At 42.2% G+C, this 20,522-nt stretch overlaps 1 protein-coding gene across 2 annotated transcripts in view; it reads right to left on the minus strand.

The window, feature by feature from the left end:
• SLC7A14 (solute carrier family 7 member 14) overlaps nucleotides 1–20,522 on the minus strand; it is a 139,800-nt gene that overhangs the window by 17,852 nt on the left and 101,426 nt on the right. For both annotated transcript variants that reach the window (XM_056110619.1, XM_056110620.1), the window contains exons 3-5: nucleotides 16,696–16,932; nucleotides 14,138–14,355; nucleotides 2,534–2,680 (exon numbers count right to left, since the gene is read on the minus strand). In XM_056110619.1, coding sequence (XP_055966594.1) covers nucleotides 2,534–2,680; nucleotides 14,138–14,355; nucleotides 16,696–16,932 — 602 coding nt within the window. The remainder of the gene's footprint in view (nucleotides 1–2,533; nucleotides 2,681–14,137; nucleotides 14,356–16,695; nucleotides 16,933–20,522) is intronic.

Below are 20,522 nucleotides of genomic sequence, written 5' to 3' on the forward strand. Positions count from 1 at the left end.
GTATCTGTACCTGCAGTCAGAGGCCTGTGTCGTCTTGGAATCTGCCACTTCATGGTATGTGCCTTTACTTTCAGTTATTTGGGTCCAGAAACTCTAGGATTCAATTCTCCCCAGGTAAGAGTTTGGTCAAATAAACCAGATAGACTTTAATATCACTCTGAGGCCCTTTCAGATGGGAGGACTAAGATGGCAGGTATTCAGTCTTACAAAAGCAGAACTACATTACAGTTAAAATGGGAGCAGTAGACAAATACACAGGAGCCAAGGTCTGACAGGAAATATTTTTGGCTTCCCCAGCTATGCTCAGGAGCGGAGAGGGTACTCCCAGCAAGATTCAGCCTCTCTGTGTGGGCCTGATGGTTCAGTTCTCAGGCCCAACAATGCAGTACTGTTCAGGCTGGCAGTGATAGGGCCCACCAAGGCCATGCCCAATGGTGATGGCGGGGTATGTGGTGGCAGGGATCAAACTCAAGACCTCCCATATGCAAGTCAAATACTCCAGTCCTCTTATCTAAGACTCATTAATTTTTTTCTTGATGCCTGATCAAACCCATATCTCATGCATGCAAGGCATGCACTTTACCATTGAACCACATTCCATGCTTAGATTTTAATTTCTTCTATATTTTCAGTGTCTGATATGATCTTATATGTACTTCTTTCTACCCCAAGACAAGAGATGAATCAGAACTCCAAAGATAAGTGTCTGCATCCAATTATGAAGATTAATAGTTCCACTTTCTCTCTGTAATTCACTCTTAGGAATGCGGTAGACCAACAAACTATGACATCAAAATGGCATTCAATAGCTTTGCTTAAGAAAGACTCACTTGGGACTCCCAGGTCCTGTGTCCTTTTGTGTATAAGAAATGCCACTAGAGCTCTTGCTTAAAAATTGGTTCTGAGAAGTGGAATAGCACATTCTATGACCAGCTTGGGTCTCCCTCCTCTTATAACACTCCTGGCTTGTAAAGGCCAATCCTGGTATCATGAAGTGAGTTTATAGCCTTAAAGGGAGAGTGAGACAATTCTAGATCACATCTTTGCCTAATGCTCAGAAACAAACATCTTCCAGGAAAGTCATGAGCACCTAGAGATGGAGGGTAGCTCATGACTTTCCTGGAAGATGTTAAAGTCCCAATGTGGGTTGGGGTGGTCTGGGTTGGAGAAGAGTGGAACTAATGATTCTTACAACATTTCAACTGGAGTCTCCTACCTATGCAGAGTGGAATGGGTAAAGAGTTGATAAATAGGTAGAGCACCCTGTAGTTTATATATACATATATATATATATATTTTATTTTTGGGTCACACCCAGCGATGCACAGGGGTTACTCCTGGCTCATACACTCAGGAATTACTCCTGGTGGTGCTCAGGGGACCAGATGAGATGCTGGGAATTGGGCCCGGGTTGGCCGTGTGCAAGGCAAATGCCCTACCCACTGTGCTATTGTTCCAGCCTCACCTGTAGTTTTTTTTTTAAATAATTTTTATTAGTGAAACACCATGAGGTACAGTTGTAGACTTACAAATTTTTGTGCTTGGGTTTCAATTATACAATGATCAAATACCCATCCCTCCACCAGTGCCCATTTCCCACCACCATGGGTCCCAGTATCCCTCCCACCCCCCATCCCCCCATCCCATCCTGCCTCTGTGGCAGGGCATTCCCTTTTGTTATCTCTCTCCTTTTGGGTGTTGTGGTCTGCAAAAGAGGCACCTGTAGTTTATATTTAAAAAAAAACAACTATTTTGAGGAGTAAACTACCATCAGTAGCTTTACTGTGTACTCCAAGAGTCCCCTGCATGAGTGGGAAGGATTAGGGAGGAAGAGGAAGAGGCAGCAGCCCCTGCAACCTTCAGGGCTAAGCAGGGCAGGAGGAAGAAGATGAAACTCGAGTATGTGTGTGTCCAGGTGGCGGTAAAATCAGCACACCCATGGATGCCTGGTAGGCAATGGAATCTCTCCTCTGAGGATTGTCAGTCAGAAAAGGGTGAGTTTGAGCAGAGAGAAAAAGAGGAAGCAACAATGGAATGGAATCGAGCCCTCCCCCCTCCTTGGAGATTGAAGGGGAAGAGCAACTCCAGAGGACAAAGTGTTGTCTCTTCCCGTTCTGGGGTAGCCCAGCCTCTTGCTGCCGGGAAGCTCCCAGAAGACAGAAGAGCATTGAGGAGGAGGCACAGAGGCCACAATGCCTCTGCTCGCACACCCACCCGTTACTGCCAGCCTATGATCTGAGCTCCCTGGACAGCAGCCCATTCTTCGTGTCTCCTCCTCTGAGCTGTGGTGGAAATCATCGGTCTGTGCAGAGTGTTGTGGGGCTGGGGGCAGTATGTGAAAATATCTGTGGCCATAGCTGAAGCAAAGATCTGGAGCTTCTCCCAGCTCCAGTTTGGAGTCACCAGTGGGTGGGGACCAGGGAGCAACACACACACACACACACACACACACACACACACACACACACACACACGCACAAACATAATCCAGGAACCCAATTTCAGAGTCATGATTTAAGGTTTTGTTACTTACAGATACATATGCTGTCAGGCAGATGACCAGGGAGGCAGTGATCGCATAAGGGATGGATGTGTTTGGGTTCTTGGCTTCCTCTCCAGTGGTGGCAATGATGTCAAAGCCAATGAAAGCATAGAAACACGTAGCGGCTCCTTGCAGCACCTGAAGGGAGGTAGTATGTCAGAGTCAGAATGTCAGGGCAGCACCAGAGCCTTATATGTGAAATCCAGAACTGCCCCAGAATTGGCAGGCATCACTGAATGGTGAGGGGGATGACAAGGTGGAAACAGGGTTGAATATAAATTCTTATCTTTTCTACTCTCTATTGTGTGACCCTGGGAAATTCCCCAAGTGTCAAATAGAGATCAGAATTATTCCTAGGTGTCCAACAGATGAGTGGATAAAGAAGGTTTGCTACACATAATGAATGATATGCAGCTCAAGGAATCATGTAATCAGGAAATTCGCTGAGACTTGGATGAAACTAGAGGATATCAGGTTAAGTGAAGTAAGTCAGAGGAAAGAACAAATACTGGATGATCTCAGAATAATAGCAGGGAAGGAGCATGCAAGATATCAAAGTGGAGGGAGTATCAGGATTACCTTGGCCCTAGATTATAGACACGAGAAAGAAAATAAAATGATGAAATCAAAAGAAGAGGCGAAAGGGAAGTAACAGGACAGTAGTCAGGGACCCTGGGCACACTGGTGATATAGAGGTAAGGTACAAGTACATATCTAAACCTGAGTCAACAATGCTTTAATCATGGGTCCCAAGCTAAGGTGATCAAACACAAAGTTGTGCCTGTTAGGGAAGCAGGTTGGGGATGGGAGGGAACCTGGGGACATTGGAGGAGGGAAGGTGACACTGGTGGTGGCCTTGGGTATTGAAGGGCAAGGTGATATAAAGCTGGTGAGATAATATCTGTAGCATCTGCTGGGCGCCTGCCTCTGAAGCTCTGAGGGCAGATGGTATTTAAGTTGAGGTGAAATCAAGGTGTCAGTGAAATCTCTTGAGGATTGTGCCACTTTATTCTGAAAAAGTCATTGAAGTTTGTTACATTTCCCACCTTTGTATTCTCATTAGCAGCTGAAAAGAAAGAAAAAAAATGAGCCTCTTTAAAGATTTGTGGATGTTCTTTTAGGGGAAAGATAAGCGATTTTTCTGGGCTAGTCTGTATGGGTGAGAGGACTAGGCACCTTTTTTTTTTTTAACCTTTTTTTATTGACTTGCCCTGAGATACAGTTACAAGCTTTCACGTTTGAGTTTCAATCATACAATGACCAAACACCCATCCCTCCACCAGTGCACATTCTCCACCATCAATGTCCTCAGTATATCCCCCCCCCCCCCATTTCCAACCCTCTCCCTGCCTCCATGGCAGACAATTTCCCCCATACTCTCTACTTTTGGGAATTATGGTTTGCAATACAGACCCTGAGAGGTTATCATCTACTTTCAGCACATATCTCCCATCCCGAGCGATCCCTCTAACCGCCGTTGATTTAGTGATCCCTTCTCTATTCCAGCTGCCTTCTCCCCCCAGCTCATGAGGCAGGCTTCCAACTATGGGGCAGTATTCCTGGCCCTTGTGTCTACTGTCCTTGGGTGTCAGTCTCCTCTTATGTTATTATATATTCCACAAATGAGTGCAGGGACTAGGCAACATTTAAGCTCAAGCCAGGGAGCCAGGAATCAGGACTCTATGGATAGGGCCATGTTTTCCTCTTCTTCAAATTCAATTTAGAAATAATGAAATGCTAAGCAGATCGATTACTGGTCCCTTACACAATTGATTAAGAAAAAAGGCTAAGTACTAACTCCTATAAGGTTCATCACAAAATAAAAGACACTACTATTCAAAAGCAACTGTTGCTCATCTATAAAGTGAATTGGTATCTTGGAAATCTCTCCCATTAAGATTCTGTTTCACAATCCAAGTGCCCTAGAACAGACTGTTAAAGAAACTTTGGTACCTCTACACATTGAAATATTATGCAGCTGTTAGGAGAGATGAAGTAATGAAAGTTGCTTATAAATGGATAGACATGGAGAGTATCATGCTAAGTGAAATGAGTCAGAAATAGAGGGACAGACATAGAAAGACTGCTCTCATTTGTGGAGTATAAAATAACATAACATGAGGCTGACACCCAAGGACAGTAGATATAAGGGCCAGGAAGATTGCTCCATAGATGGAAGCCTGATTTATGAGTGGAGAGGAGAATGCAGCTGGAATAGAGAAAGGATCACTAAGAAAATGATGGCTGGAGGAATTGGTCGGGATGGGAGGTGTGTGCTGAAAGTAAAGGACCAAACATGATAACCTCTCAGTATCTGTATTGCAAGCCACAATGCCCAAAAGTAAAGGGAGAGTATGGGGAATATTGTGGGCCATGGAGGCAGGGGAAGGGTGGGGAAGGGGGGGTATAACGGGAATATTGGTGGTGGGGAATATGCACTGATGGAGGGATGGGTGTTTGATCATTGTGCGATTGTAACCCAAACATGAAAGCTTTCAACTATCTCATGGTGGTTCAATAAAATAATAAAAAACAAGATTTTGTTTCAATGCCATAATTGGGGGTTCAGATTCTAGAGTCATGGAATAAATATACAGATTTCCTGGATATTCTAATTACTCAGGTAGAAAGAACTAAAACAACAGAGTCCAGAAGACTACTTTCTGGAGAGGAAGTAAGTACCAGTTTCACAGAGAAGTTCTTCGTTTTAGACATGGGAAGTATCTTTGGCCTTGAAATTAGAAGAGAAGAAAAATTACATTTTATTTGCATGGGGTTTCACAGAAACCTATTGTTTCACTTGTTTAGAAAATATTTCTATTTTAGGCACTAGGGCTTCAGTTATATCAGTGGTATGGTGAGTGGTAGAGCCATATGTCCAAAGCACAGACTCAAGAACACTGAAAACATGAGATCTAAGCTGCAACCACTGAAACTCTGTAATTTTCCTGTCAGGTTGAATGGGGTGGGAGTTGGGATGGGGAGGGAATACAGGAACAATGGTGGAGGGAAATTGATACTGGCGGTGGGATTGGTGTTAAAATATTATATGCCTGGGGGTATGGTGCTATCAGCAGGTCAATCTGTACCTGTGAGGTGAGTGATCAGCAGCCTGATGGTGCCTTCAGACTTCTAGATACCCCAAAATTGCTGCTGTGCCTTTGGCCAGACCCCAACAACTTGGGGCCAAGTTCACCAAGAAAGTAAATGGCCAAAAGTTAGGTATGTGGGAGACACACCCACAAACCACCTCTGGCTCAGCTATAAAATTGGAGACAAGGCCTCTCTGGTTCCTGATCAAACTGCTTAATGGCCATTATCCCACAGATTCAAAAACAAATCTTGGAACCCAGCAGCTTTTGGCAGAAATGCCTCTGGTCCCCGCAGTAGGTTAACGGTGCCAGGCCACCCCAGGTCGGGATAGGTTTTGTGCCTTGTCCTGTTCCCCTTGGCGGCTCGGTGGCCACCATCCTCCAGAGGTCATTGGACAGTCAGGTTTGGGCCCTCAGTGACAGATATGCGGAGCCTCACAAGATGGGCCCAAGACATGCAGGGCCTCACGGGATGGGGGTGGAGCTGGCCCTTTCCTTTCCGCTCTAAGGAGACCCTGAGTCACCACCCATGAATAGCCTCTCTGGCTCGCGATCAAGCTGCTTAATGGCCATGATCCCAGAGACTAAGAAACAAATCTCGATACCCAGCAGCTTTTGGCAGAAATGCATCTGGTCCCTGCAGTAGGTTACTGGCTCTGGGCTACCCTGGGGGGGGGGGGGGGAAGGGTGCTGTCCCTCGCCTGCTCTCCCTTGGTGGCTCAGTGGTTGCCATCCTTCAGAGGCCATTGGACAGTCAGATTTGGGCCTGCAGTGACGAGACATGCAGGGCCTCATGGGATGGGGGTAGAGCTGGTCCTTTCCTTCCTGCCCCAACGAGACCCCGAGTCGCCTCCCACAAAAGACCTCTCTGACTCCTGATCAAGCTGCTTAACGGCCCTGACCCAAGAGACTCAGAAACAAATCTCAGAACCCAGCAGCTTTTGGCAGAAATGCGTCTGGTCTCTGCAGTAGGTTAACAGTGCTGGGCTACCCCAGGTGGGAACAGGTTTCATGCCTTGTCTACTCTCCCTGGTGGCTTGTGGCCGCTATCCTCCAGAGGCCATTGGACAGTCAGGTTTGGGCCCGCAGTGACGAGACACTCGGGGGACTTGTGGGATGGGGTGGGGCCGTCCCTTTCCTCCATGCCCAGTGAGACCCTGAGTTGCTGCCCACAAACGGCCTCTCTGGCTCTTGATCAAGCTGCTTAATAGCCATGATCCCAGAGTCTCAGGAAAAAATCTTGGAACCCAGTAGATTTTAGCAGAAATCCCTCCAGATTCAATTGTTAAAATTTCGGAATTCTAAAATTGTGCGGCCACAGTAGTGGCCACACTACATCATATATTATTCATAATCAGCAACTGAAAACAAATTGTCTACGGTTGACTTTTCAGCAGATCTGAGTGTTGGGGTAAAATTCCAAATAATAATGGTGGGTCTGGTGTCAAAATATTGAATGTAATCAAAGTAGAGAGAGAGTAATGTGGAAATCATCTGCCCCACAGGTAGGGGGAAGGTCTGGGATGGGGGGTATACTGGGGGTTATGGTGGTGGAAAATGGGCACTGGTGAAGGGACAGGTGTTTCATCATTGTATGACCAAGACTTAAATCCGAAAGCTTTGTAACTGCTCTCATGGTGATTCAATAAATAAATTTATAAAAAGAAAAAAAAGTAAGGTGGAGTTCATGCCCAATTCAATCAGCCTAATCAATGGCTGAATAAGTAGGAATACTCCTAGATTAAAAAAATAAAATATTATATGCCTAAAACTCAATTATCATAACTTTGTGAATCACAATTCTTTAATAAAAAAGAAAAAAGTAAAGCGAAAAATATTTCTGTTCGTCAAGGATAGGAAATGCTAAACAGCCCTGATCAAGAAATGTCATCGTTGATGACTTCTGTAAATCATGTGCTTTGTCTTACTTTAACATCAGACACACACTCACACACACACACACACACACACACACACACACACGAAAATCAAACAAACTTCTTTGACAAGTCTGAAGATGCCTCATACAACCACTGCATGGAGCAGGATTCAAAGCTGAGTAACCCTGTAGGGCTCAGGGATTATTCCTGGGTCTGACTCAGGAGTCACTCCTAACTGCCTCAGGGAACTATGTGGGATGTTTGGCAATCAAACCTGGGTTAGTAAGATAAATGCCCTACCTACTTGACTCTCACTAGAGCCCTAAGTCTCTAGCATCTTGGTGCCTCATTTTATTTATTGTTTACATGTAGTTAAAAATAGTATTTAATGTGTAGGGTTGTTACCAAGTTAAATGAGGTGATATGATAAAATGCAGTTATAGAATATAGCAGGTGTTCACTTACTATTAGCTCTTATCAACCACATTTCAATGGCTAAATTTTTCTAGAACAGATAAAATCCCAGGGTTCAAACAATTTCCCCTTCTTATCTTTTCTCTCCTTTTCCTCTCTCTCCTCTTTCTTCTTTTCCTATTCTTCCTTTCTGTTCTTGTAGACACATATTTATTCACTGCCTTCATGTGCCAGGCACTGGACTTAGTTATGTGGATATAATAATGAACAAGAAATTATTTGAGCTTGGCCCTCTGAGACTTGGTGTACGGAGAATACTATAAGACCCCAAATGCAGTGTTGACCATGGTAATAGGTTGAAGATGATGAATAAGTATCTATATTACTTATAAAACAAATTGTACGATGTTTCAAATGAATGGGAGAGAATTACTAATTACTAATAATGCTAAAATACCAGAAAATTAACTGCGATCAAGTTTTGATGAGTAAGAATAGGTTTCCAAAGAAAATGTTGGTTAGCTGGGTTTTCACATACAGAATTAAACAGCAAATGTGGTTGAAGAAAGTCTGAACTAACCAAAGTAGGCATTGGAAGTTCTAATGCATTAGGCAAGAAGTAAAATTTAACTCATACGGTTCAAATAAAACAATTTCAATGATTGTGCTATAGGAGTCAAGATTGGGAAGGAGTGTGCAATATCCTGATCTTATTCTATTCTCATTCTTTGATTTCCTGATAATATTTCCAATTGGCTCAACCAACTGGAAGCAACAAAAAAGGGGTCCTCTGGAGCATCAAACAGAGCATGCAGGATGGATATTGGTGAGTGAGGTCAAATGGAGAAAACTCAACAAACCTAACAGCACAGACTAAATACAGATTATCAAAGAGAAGATCATGAAATTAACAAATAGGGTTACTTTTTGTTTGTTTGTGGTACTGGGAATTGAACCACGCTTGTATGGTAAGTGCTCTATAGCCTAGCTACAGGTCTGGCCATCACTTCCTTACTTAAATTAGTTTGAATACAGTTTTATATTTGGCGAGCAAATTATCCCAGACTGGTAAATATTAAAAAGCCCTAGAAGGAAACCATGCAAGGGTGTGTTTCTGTTAGAATAACTACTAAGACTTCAATTTCCACTTCAATCTATCCAGATCTCAGATTTGGTCTCTGATATTTATTCGTGCTTTGTCATGAATGAAAGAATGTGTGTGGAACCTAGAGATGAATATCTAATATTTGTGAACAAAATTGAAAGAGAGAATGTGTGGGGAAAAGAGAGCGAGTGAGCGAGCACTTGAGAGAATTACGTGTGTTGTGTATGCTTATGTCTTTTTGGCATATTGACACTTTGTCTTAACTTTAAAAAAATAGTTTTTTGATTTTGAATGGGCTGGAGCGACAGCACAGCGGGTAAGGCGTTTGCCTTGCATGTAGCCAACTTGGCCGACCGGAGTTCGATTCCTCCGCCCCTCTCGAAGAGCCTGGCAAGCTACCAAGAGTATCTCACCTGCTCGGCAAAGCCTGGCAAGCTCCCCGTGATGTATTGGATATGCCAAACACAGTAACAATTAAGTCTCACAATGGAGACGTTACTGGGCCTGCTCGAGCAAATCGATGAACAACGGGAGGACTGGGACCGTGACTTGATTTTGGATCACATCTACTGATACTCAGGGGTTACTCTTAGCTCTGCACTCAGGAATTATTCCTGGTGGTGCTTGGGGGACCATATGATCACATGCACTCGACCAGGAATTGAACCTAAGTCAAGTGAATGAAGGCATGTTCACCCACTGTATACCAGCAGCAACTACTAGCAGCAATTGTTTTCAAAGATTGTATAGTGTAGCTTCTCAGCCAGACAATTCAGAATGGTTCATTCTCTGTTTGTGGGAAAGCAGCACGTGCCTTGGTTAATTAGCTGTGAAAAGCAATGTCATTAGCGGCCTGGTACTCATTGTGTGAGATCTGTAAGAGCGTCTTCCACACCTATTCCAGGCTAATCATCAGGAAGCTTAAGGCTGAGACAGCTCTCCATACATCTCAGCAAGCCTGACAGATGCCTTAGAGATAATTGGGCACCTTTGTAGATCTCACTTCTGAAGTACAAAGTCAAAAATCCAACTTTAATGGCATTTTCTACTGCCATCATGTTCCAACTTTATTGGTAGTTTGTCCACAGTGACTGTGGAATGTTCTGATAGGTTCCAGTAAATGGATTCCAATGTGGGTACTAAGCAAAACAACTTCTTTGGAGATTGTCAGCACTCCCCACAAATGCTTGCCATGAACCATTTCCCTGGGAACTATTTGTGCTGGTAGAGTGACTTATTTGGTTAAAGAAAAACCATAAGATAGCATCAAGAACAAATAACATACAGGGAATACACATCCAACAATGTTCAGGGTCTGAAGAATTGCAGATGGAAGTAAGGGTTCAACTGAGGGCCAGCAGTTACTTGATATAGGGAAAAATATTTGTTATTCTTAAGTTCTTCAAAACCAAAGAATCATTTGACCCAGAACCTGTGAGTAAACTATTCCTTTAGCTATTTTCTTTGGAAGGAAGTGGTTGGAGCAAGGAAAGAGTAGATCTCTGAGGGGTCCATGGTCAGAAGACAGATTGTTTATTAACTCTTTCAAAATACTTGAGTATGTTTTTTAAGTCATCAATTATACCATTCCAAACCAACCCCCTAGTGTTTCCTTCATCCCATATTACTCAAAGCAATTGAAGAATAAAGTGTAATGGAACTCTATAGAATCAGGGCAGAGGTTCAGGTTTCCCTTAAGAAATGAAAGTTTCTATGTAGATAACTCATTTTGTTGATGACTTTTAGATAACAGAGCAAGGAGTTTATTAGTTAGGGGAATTGACATGCTCATGAAAGGGTGTCAGACCTTTACAAAATAAGATCTATATTCAAAGCAGCCTTGCTGGACTGGAAAAGTAACTTGAGATATAAGTTGAGAAAGAACAAGTCCCAACCAGTTTGCTAGGGAGGAAATGTACCGTGCAGAATTCCAAGGCCAGTCTGATATGAAAGAAGATGAATTAGCAGTATCTTTACACAGGGCTGTTATTTGTGTTCAGAGGATGATTTCAGCCACAGTGAGTAAGGCAGACATTTGAAACTTTCCTATAAGGATAATTTTCAGGGAAAACCCCAACATTTCTGTTAAAGTCTTTTGGTAGCTAATGACAAACTTGCTTGCAGTAATGAGTTTGAGTTGGAAGGACGTCAATGGTTCCCTTCACTGATGAACTAAAGAAAATTTATCCCAGATCCCCGGACCTCGATCCTGCCCGCCCCCAGCGCTGCCTTCCAGCACTGTGGGTTTGCTCCCTCTCTCAGGTGCGGGACCAGCCGCCAGCGTGCCAACCCTGCGCCTACTACACAGCCCGCCACTTGGACCCGAACCCTGGAGAACTATCAGATGTTCCCTTTACACACCCCCAAGATTAGTATTTTGCTTGATTTTACTTAAAAACTCTGTCTTTATCTTTCCTTAAAAAAGTTGAGGCAATTGTATTTGTTTTGCAGGGTTGTTAGAAATATTAAATGAAAAGTATACATGAAAGAGTTCTCATCAAGGAAATATTAAGTGTAGAAAAGCATGCTTTTTTGTTACATTCAGATATTATTTTCCTGTTATAAAAGCTAGAGGGAACCTGGGAAATAGAGAGCCCCCAAAGCTGGGGCCCCAAGGAAGTTAGTTTTCTGACCCTGAATGAGAAAAATGACAGTCCCAAAGAGAACAAAGACCCCAGAAGAAAGCACAAGAGGAAAGGCAAAAGACTAATCCTCTTTAGCAGGCATAGACAAAGTGTATTTGGGAAGAGGATGTGAACCTTTTCTTTGCTTTGTATGGCATCTAGGTAACAGGGCATGTTGTTTAGATGAACTAATAGGAGGAATTTGAAAAGAAAATGTGAGGGGGTGAGGAGATAGTACAGTGGTGAAGGCATTTGACTTGCATGCAACTGACTGGAGTTGGATGCCTGAAGCAAGTAAACGAGAAAAGTTTTAAAATTGTTTTGACAAGCTAGTAACAATGCAGTTTTAGTCTGGGTGGCTTAACTATATGCCCATCTGTCATCCTCATGATGTCATCCTCCTAGCCCCAAGACTCTGTGACAAAGAAAATGAAAATGTAACATATCAGATTAATTACACAATTGCCTTTTATTCCAAAAAAACATATCTACCGAGCAGTCATCCGATGAAAGGTACTCAACATAGTAGGAATTGCTTTGGAGTGACACAAGCCTGAGCAGGGATTATGGTCCTGGCATCATTTAGCTAATGACGTCGGGTAAGTCAACCAAGTAAGGTAACTTCTCTGAGTGTTAGATTTTTGATCTTTTAGCTAAGGATAGTAATACCTGCTTTAAAATTTGGCTAAGATAGAGTGATATAATTTTCATAGAGTACAATGACATAGAGTTGACAACAGGTAGCTCATTAAGTGTAAATTCTTATTCCTGTCATTGTCAACATTGCTCTTGTCACATCATTGTGTGGTTACAAACGTGAACATGAAAGCACCGCATTTTATTATTTTAGGAAAGCATTCAGGCAATTAGTTTTTCTACTTCACAGATGAGAAAACCTGAAAGGATAGAATTTAGCTGTGGGCCAGTCTTACAGCAAATTCATGGCTCAGTGATTTCTTACATTACTAAGAAAAGTTTGAGAGCATTTTTCGTGGGCAAGATGGAAATGCAATAGGGTTCAGGAAAAACATTTATTTTGTAACTCTTGTGATTTGTTGGTTTTCTTATTTGATAAAAAAGGAATGATTAATTTCATAAGAAAATAGACTTAAATATTCAGAATGGGGTCAACCATGTTTCCTTGTCCTTTCTTCTGGCTTTAATCAGTTTGGGGACATATTCATTGATAGGAGGAAGGATGAGCTTTGTGGTTCTGGGGAATCCCTACAGAAAAGCAGAAGCTTAGATTCCTTGGCTTCAATTGCTCCCTTGCTTATTTCTCTAAATTGAACAGCGTGGCATGGTACAGAACAAACAGGAGTATTCTTAAACAGAGATTTCTGGTCCCCGGACATCTTGGAGAAAAATCTAAGCAAAACCTATGAGGGAAAAGCTGGTAGAATCCTGAATTTACTTCTACTGTCAGTACTGGTGTATTTGCCTTTGGTCTTATTTTTTTTTTTGTCTGTTAAACGAGGGGATAGGGCTAGGTGGCCTTTAAGATCCATTAAAGTGCAAAGGTGTCTGATTTACATGTCATTTAAAGAAAAATATGAACTGGTTAATTTGACCAATAAATCACAGACTAAGAATGTTTAGTTATTCTGAAGAAAGAATCCAGGTGCAACTTAGAACTACTTGCCAGCAGAAAGAATGTGGCACTCTGACATCTCCTTTTTTTCTTGTACAAGCCATACCATCCACATCATAGGATGATGTCTTAAATGCTCCGTGGTATGTCCACTCTCTTGATACCCCCTGAGCCATCTAGGTGACTTCTCTGCCACCAATAACCTTTTGGAAAGTGACTTCTAGACAGCATCCCACTGGGCCTGCTTTACCACTCTCACAGTCCAGTGGGACTCTCCACTTTGGATCAAGTATTGGAATCAGATTTACAAATTGTACTTTTCCACTTTTGTACCCGAAACACACTCTCCCCCTTCCCTACTTGTTCAGTCCTCAACCTCCTAGTCACCTTGTCTATTTATGAACTCTGCCTGAAAGAACTCTTCTGTAGGGTTGAGCTGTCCTTATAGAGTCTTTAGAAACAGTCATGGCATGCTTAAAAGAGAGTTATTTGACTTGAAGAATGTGAGTTTTTCTTCCCTTCTGTTAGACCAGAATTTAAATATCCTCTTTGCACAGTTATTGGGAAGATTAAATAGGATAGGACATACAAAGCACTAGGCATAGTATTAGATTGAGTACAAGTGGCTGAAGCATGGAGTCCATTATTGTTCTTTGTAAAAAAATGGATTTTCAACAGATGTTTGTGAAGCAAACATAAGAACTATCTTTTTTCAATTAAATTCAGATTTTCAAAAAAGGAAGATTTAAAAAAAAAGGATGCTATGAGGACTGTGGATTAGAGGACCATTTTCTTGAAAGTATGCCTTAGAGTGGTCACAGGAGGGGAGGGGGTGCAGGGAGGGAGGCAGAGCAAGTTTCAGGTATAGAGACCCAAACGATGAACTCACCCCTGACCAGCCGTGAGGCAAAAACTGGCCCTCGGCCCAGTATTTCCCATTGATGAAGAAGAGGCCTGCTATCATGATGAATACCCACACTGCTAGGTTTAATACGTTGAGGACATTGTTGAAGCCCACAGAATTCTTCACCCCCAGAGCAACAATGACGGTGACAATGATGGCAATCACCAGAGCCAGCAGGTCGGGGTATGATTCTTCACCTTTCCCTAGAGAGATAAAATAGAGGTTAATACATTGTTTAGGGTGGGCAAAGACGTCATGCAAAGTCCAAGCCCCACTCAGGGCATGTAGACTCAGAGCTGAGAAGAGTCAGTTTGTGATGGACAAAAAAAGCCACTATGTTTGCATATATGGGTGCATGTACACATAATTGGTAGCAGACACAGGCTTCTATAAGTATTTGTTTGCATGTAGGAAGGTTTTGATACAGAGATAAAACAATTTGGCGATCTTACCATGCTATGGAACCAAGGCAGAATATCTGAAGCCAGGACAGTCCTAGGATGTACAGGATGTATGTATGCACCTAACAGGCTATTTGAAAGCAGTTTTATGTAATTTGAACAGTGTTGTTCATATTACAGTCCACCATTCCAAAAGTTTTCTGATCAGCAAAGGAAATACTCTGTGCTTTTGAAATTTATTGAAAGAGAGTGTTCTTTCCATTTGTTTGTATGTGATCATGGGAAAGAATCATCAGTGAACACACCCCACTTACTTGGTCTTGTCTGTTGCCCAGTGGACTCCTGCCCTCTATAGTGTGAAGAAGGGACTGACATCCTAGAGTTAAATTCATGAATTTCAGCTCAGAGACAGAAGTCTAACCTCGGGCAAGTGCTCATTTCTCTGAACTTTTGTTCTTAATGCAAAGGGGTTGGAATATGAGTTGGGAGGACTCTTCTGAACTGAATTCTTTGAAATAAGTTTAGTGACTGGACATAATTGTCACACTTTGATCTTTTCCTGGTGTCCGTCCCGATGGACGGTACTGGATGGGTGACGGCTAGGGAAGAGGCGGGCAGAAAGGTTGTGGGCAGGCGGGGGTGCGTCGTCCCTGGCGGGGCCCGCAGCCTGTCCGGGCGGGGCTTCACCTAGACAACCAGGTCCCCCCACCCTTTTCCTCTCTCTCCATCCCACTCGGCCACACGAAGGGTTTTCTCGGAGAAATGAGCAGTGGCGATGGTGAAAACAAGGTAGAGTGGCAGAAAGCCGCTTAGCATTTCTCCTAAGTCTGAGAGAGATGCTGAAAATGAGTGACTTTCACTCAACCACAGATTTAGTTGTTAAAAGCTCTGGGGAAAGACCTCAGAGCTTCCTCAATTATTGTTTAGCTTCTCATGGATGCAAAAGAATAAGGTTAAACATCAGGATAGAAAGTTGGTGGCAAGAGATGGACTTGAAGACTTATGGTGTTTGTATGTGAATCTGAAATCTTATGGTGTTTGTATGTGAGCTTTTGATAACTTATCACTGAGTTATAGAATCCTTTTTGACTCCTACTAAGACTTAATTTTTTGTTCCTCTTAGGAATATATTTTAATGCTGTGGACGTAGATCAAAGGTGTGGAATGGTACATCTGCCTTTGTATGTGTGAAGCTCTGGCTAAATCCCTGCTACCAATGGTTAATATTTTTTGACCAAGTACCACTGGATTGATTCTGTTATTGCTGGAGAAGCTCTTGTGTACTTTTTTTGGTGGGGGGGGGGGAATCTCTCAAAATGCTGCTCAAAAGACTGGAGACAACTGAGAATTCAGCAACTCTCAGACAACCAGGTTATTTGGTTGATGCTAGGGCTCTGTGGTACTGGGGATCAGCAAGACCACCCAGACCTACTTTGGTATCTCCAGAGTTGAAGGACGTGGTTCTGGGGATCAAACCCAGGTTGGACTTTTCTTATATGCACACTAACTACTGCATTATCTCCAGGGTCTAAAGAATATTATTCAAGGAAAATTTAAAATATGTTCTGATGAATTATGTTCACAGTAATTATTCCTATAGTTCTTCCCTCTGCCTTGGTTTTATATTGATATGGCTTGTAATTTTTGCATCCTTTTGTGAGACGATGAAACCCAAACTACAGTTCATGCTATTACCGGTCTTCCTAGTCATTATTTTAATTGTTAGACACATAATATGCTTTCACAAATTATTCCACTACTCTTTCATTGTAGAATATTTTGACTGTCACTACTTTTTAAAAAAAATTAGAGTTCTTCTGGTGATGCTGGGGTTTGGGGCAGGCTGGGATGTTGGGGATTGCTAAGGGCCTCACATGCTATAGGCATGTGCTGTACCATTGAACAACATCCATGGTTCCTCTAATTTATAATCATAAATAATTGTGATGAACATCTTTTCAGATGCAAATTTTATGGACATTAGATTGATTTCCTTAGGGTGGATTCATTGAGGAGGAATAGGAACTAGAAAATACAACATATACTAAGATTTTTTTGGTACATTTTCTCCAATTGCAATCTTAAAGGGAAATTCCATACAGTGAGATCACATGTTAGGAGAAAAGGAAGGGATATCCTCACCCAGGCCATTGAGGGTTCCCACGGTGTCCACCATCCATCGGCTGATGGTATGATTTGCCAGTGAATCAAACATGCTGCTCAGAGCACTGGCGCCAGCTGCAGTGCCAATCAGATACTCCAGGATCAGGTTCCAGCCAATGAAAAAAGCCACAAATTCCCCAACGGTCACATAACTGTAGGTGTAGGCTGACCCTGTGGTTTTGGGAACACGAACTCCAAACTCTGCATAGCACACACCTGTGTAAGACGAACACACATAAGGACAGTGCCCTTAGGAGATAAGTTAGTCTCTTAGTGATTAATCATTGCGGGTAGAAGGTAATGGGAAGATCTGGGACCTTGGAACAAATACACAAAGTTTTATGAGTCAATTAAAAAGTGACGCTGTCTTTCAGCTTCCCTGGTAGAAAATTTTTAACCTGAATGTCAGAGAAAGCAAGGAGAACCAATTTAAGAGACAATGATTAGAAATATATTTATTTAGAAAAATTCCCATTTGTTTTATGTGTCTCTGTCACTGCTCTTTAAGCGTCAGAAACCTGCATAAATGTAAGTGACTAATTATGAACAGGGACATTTAGCACATACGAAAGATACTTTAATGAACCCCCTTTGAGTGCTTACCATATGCTTGACAGGGTGCTCATTTCTGGGACTACAAAGATAAATGAGACTTGGGTCAGTTTTCAAGGGGAGATAAACCAGGAAGTCAGAGTACATTGTATGCTGTATCAGCTTGACAGTGTAGACATGAACAGGAGCTGGAGCAAAATCAGAGAAGCTGAGACATGTGTTTGATAACCGGCTTTGAGGGTTTTTGAGGGATTGATTGGATAAAGACAGTAGAGTACAAGGGAAAGTGATAGTGATACAATGAAAAGGTTATGGGAAGAGAAGAATGTGAATGGACTCTAGAAGGAGGGATAACTGGGAAGGAAAACAGAAGCTGTTTTCTAAGGTGGGTGTATGGTCCACTTCTAGCAGAATCATCCTCTGAACTGTAGTTAGAGGTCAGCTAGAGAGACTGCGGTATGACAAATTTATGGGAGTTGAATGAATTCACCAGATTGTGTTTGGAAACTGGGTGTGGGGTTCAGGCTTCCAAGTTAGGGGACAAAAGTACAACAACTTGGAGAAAACCCATCAGAAGTGGGATGGAGTAGGTTGAAAGAGGAGCTCAGAGTGAATTTACCTTCAGTTCTGCCTTTTTAAGGGCTAATCCTATGATTCTCTCATCACAAATCAAGAACAATATCTTTGGGGAATAAAGAGAGCATGTTTATTTTTAAAGGATGTGAGATTAATGCAAGAAAGCAAAAGCAGAGAAGTAAACGGCAATGACCCCATACATGAATAATGTGATACAGGGACTAATTTTCTCACCTCAGAGGCACTGTTCATCAGGGCAGTGGAGCAGTAGGGCTGAGAGCTGTTTCAACTATATCTTCAATTTGCCTTTCCCTTCACACCCCTTCTTTGAGAAATAAAGAAATTGAAATGCTCTCTTATGGGTCTTCCTACTCTGACACCCAAAGATTCTGTTACATTGGCTTTTGCTGCAAAATATACTGGATACAATTTAGTTTTACATCAGTTACTGTGTTGTTCTGTATCATGGAGACACTCTCAGGGCTAGCAAGGCCATCTTTCCAACAATAAATAATACTGGCTGCTATTTATTATGAGTTCTAATGTCAGCCCCCACATTTATCCACTTGGTGAAATAATCTTCCATCTCCTTCTTGTAGCATAGACTGCCAATTGTTTCTTCCTGTTGCTGTCAGAGGGTTTACCTTGAGCAGTCTATCTGCATCCCTTCCTAAATTGCTGCTTCCAACAGCTGGTGTTTAAATGTTAGCGTGAGTCAGCAATTAAGAGCTGGTCTCTAAAGGAAGACTGTAAAGACTCTTTGTTTTTTGGGGGGAAAAGGGGGGCACAACAGGGGCTACCCTGGCTCTGCACTCAGGAATCGCTCCTGGAATGGTCAGATGTGCATATAGGACACCGCATTGGGGACTGAACCCGGGTTGGTGGTATGCAAGGCAAGCACCTTATCCACTGTGCTATCATTCTGGCCCCTAGGACTCTTTCTGAAGGAAAATATAGAGTGGGTAAGCACTGAGTATGAGGATCTTAAGATTTTCTTGGATGCTTGGCAGGTATTGGTAGGTACTGTCTTCTCCTAAGTAGAGTTGAGTTTGCACATATAGATTAGGTTGCTCTTTTAGTGCAGAAGGAAGGGATTAGGAAGCAACTAACACCCCCTTTTAGCTCTAGGATCCACAGTTTTAGCCAAATATTCATATGTCCTATGAACGTCTCTCCATCTTAAAAAAACTCACCAATGTATAAGGCTTATGATAACTAAAATTTTTATCAGATACTTTTGAAATACATTTGAAATAGGCATGGATTTATGGTTGCAAATTTAATTTAGAGAGACAGTCACATTTGGTCAAACAAACATTCCCTTCTTGATATTTGATGTACCACATTAAATTTAAAAATGCCCATATCACCTCCAGAACTCATTTGCCTAGGGTGATTAGCAATGGCTGGTATTCACTAGCACTTGTGAAAGGTCAAGTCTTTTATAGCCCCAAGTCAGAGGAAAAGGCCCTGGGATAAACTACCAGCAGATGCCAATATTCTCCACCAATTCTCTTCTGTGTACCCCAGATGATGGGTGATTTGAGGTTGAGCAAAATATGGTGATCGAGGTTTGGGATGTAGATCAGTTCAGGACTTGCCTTGAATGTGTAAGGACATGCACGGGTTGGATCACACACACACACACACACACACACACACACACACAGAAAGAGAGAGAAAGAGAAAGAGAGAGAGAGAGAGAGAGAGAGAGAGAGAGAGAGAGAGTAGAGAATATTGTGGTTTTCAATGTGACCTTTAACCCAATGAAGAAAAATCTGTGGTTCTATCAGGTTAGTAGACAAGCTATCGGTAGAATACTCCAGAAAGACAATGTACAATGTGCAATATGCAATGATCCAGACTGTGCCAAAGAGGGCACTGCCGCACAGTGAATATTATCACCGTATATGTTTAGCATTTTAACTTTTTATCTTTTTTTATGGGGGTTGGTCATGCTCAGCTGTGTTTAGGGGCTATCAGCCCCATGCTGGGGAGATGTTCCTTGCAGTGCTTATGGGGGATCAGATGGTGCTGGGGATTGAACCTGGGCTTTGCACATGTAAAGCATGTCTGTTGAGCTCTGTTCAGCCCTCTCCTTCTTCTCCTCTCCATGACAGAAATTTCATGTCATTTACAGCCTGCCCTAACCCTGATAATGTTAATAGCATTCTCTTAGACACAGGAAGCAAAGATTCTCCATTCAAAGGTGTTTAGGAGAGAGACTCAACTGAGAGCAGGCGAAAGGTGGAGAAGCTTTTATACATTGAAGTGTTCTTTCTTTCAGATTTTACCAAATTATGCCAAAAGTAAAAAGTACTTGTTAAAGGTCGCTTTCCACTGTTGGGAATCAATTTTTTATGAGGGAAGGCAGTAATGGGACCCTGTATAAAGCAGAGAATTGTTATGGTGAACAGTCAATAAATGCATGCAGCAACTGAATCTCAAAGTTAAAGAGAATATCTTACAAAAGGGATTGTTTAAATATATGAGCAGGCTTTTATTATAGAAATCAGTAACTTAAAAAATTTTACTTAAAACAATGAAAAAATAAAACACACTTTTCCCTGGAAAGATAAGAATCTCATGACTACCTACACTTGGATGCTTGTGATTTTACTTAGATATACAGTTTACCATTAATATGTAGTTTAACTTATTCCAACCTCCTTATCCAC

Source organism: Sorex fumeus, unplaced genomic scaffold (genome assembly GCF_029834395.1).
Source record: "Sorex fumeus unplaced genomic scaffold, SorFum_2.1 ptg000010l, whole genome shotgun sequence".
Classification (NCBI taxonomy): domain Eukaryota; kingdom Metazoa; phylum Chordata; class Mammalia; order Eulipotyphla; family Soricidae; genus Sorex; species Sorex fumeus.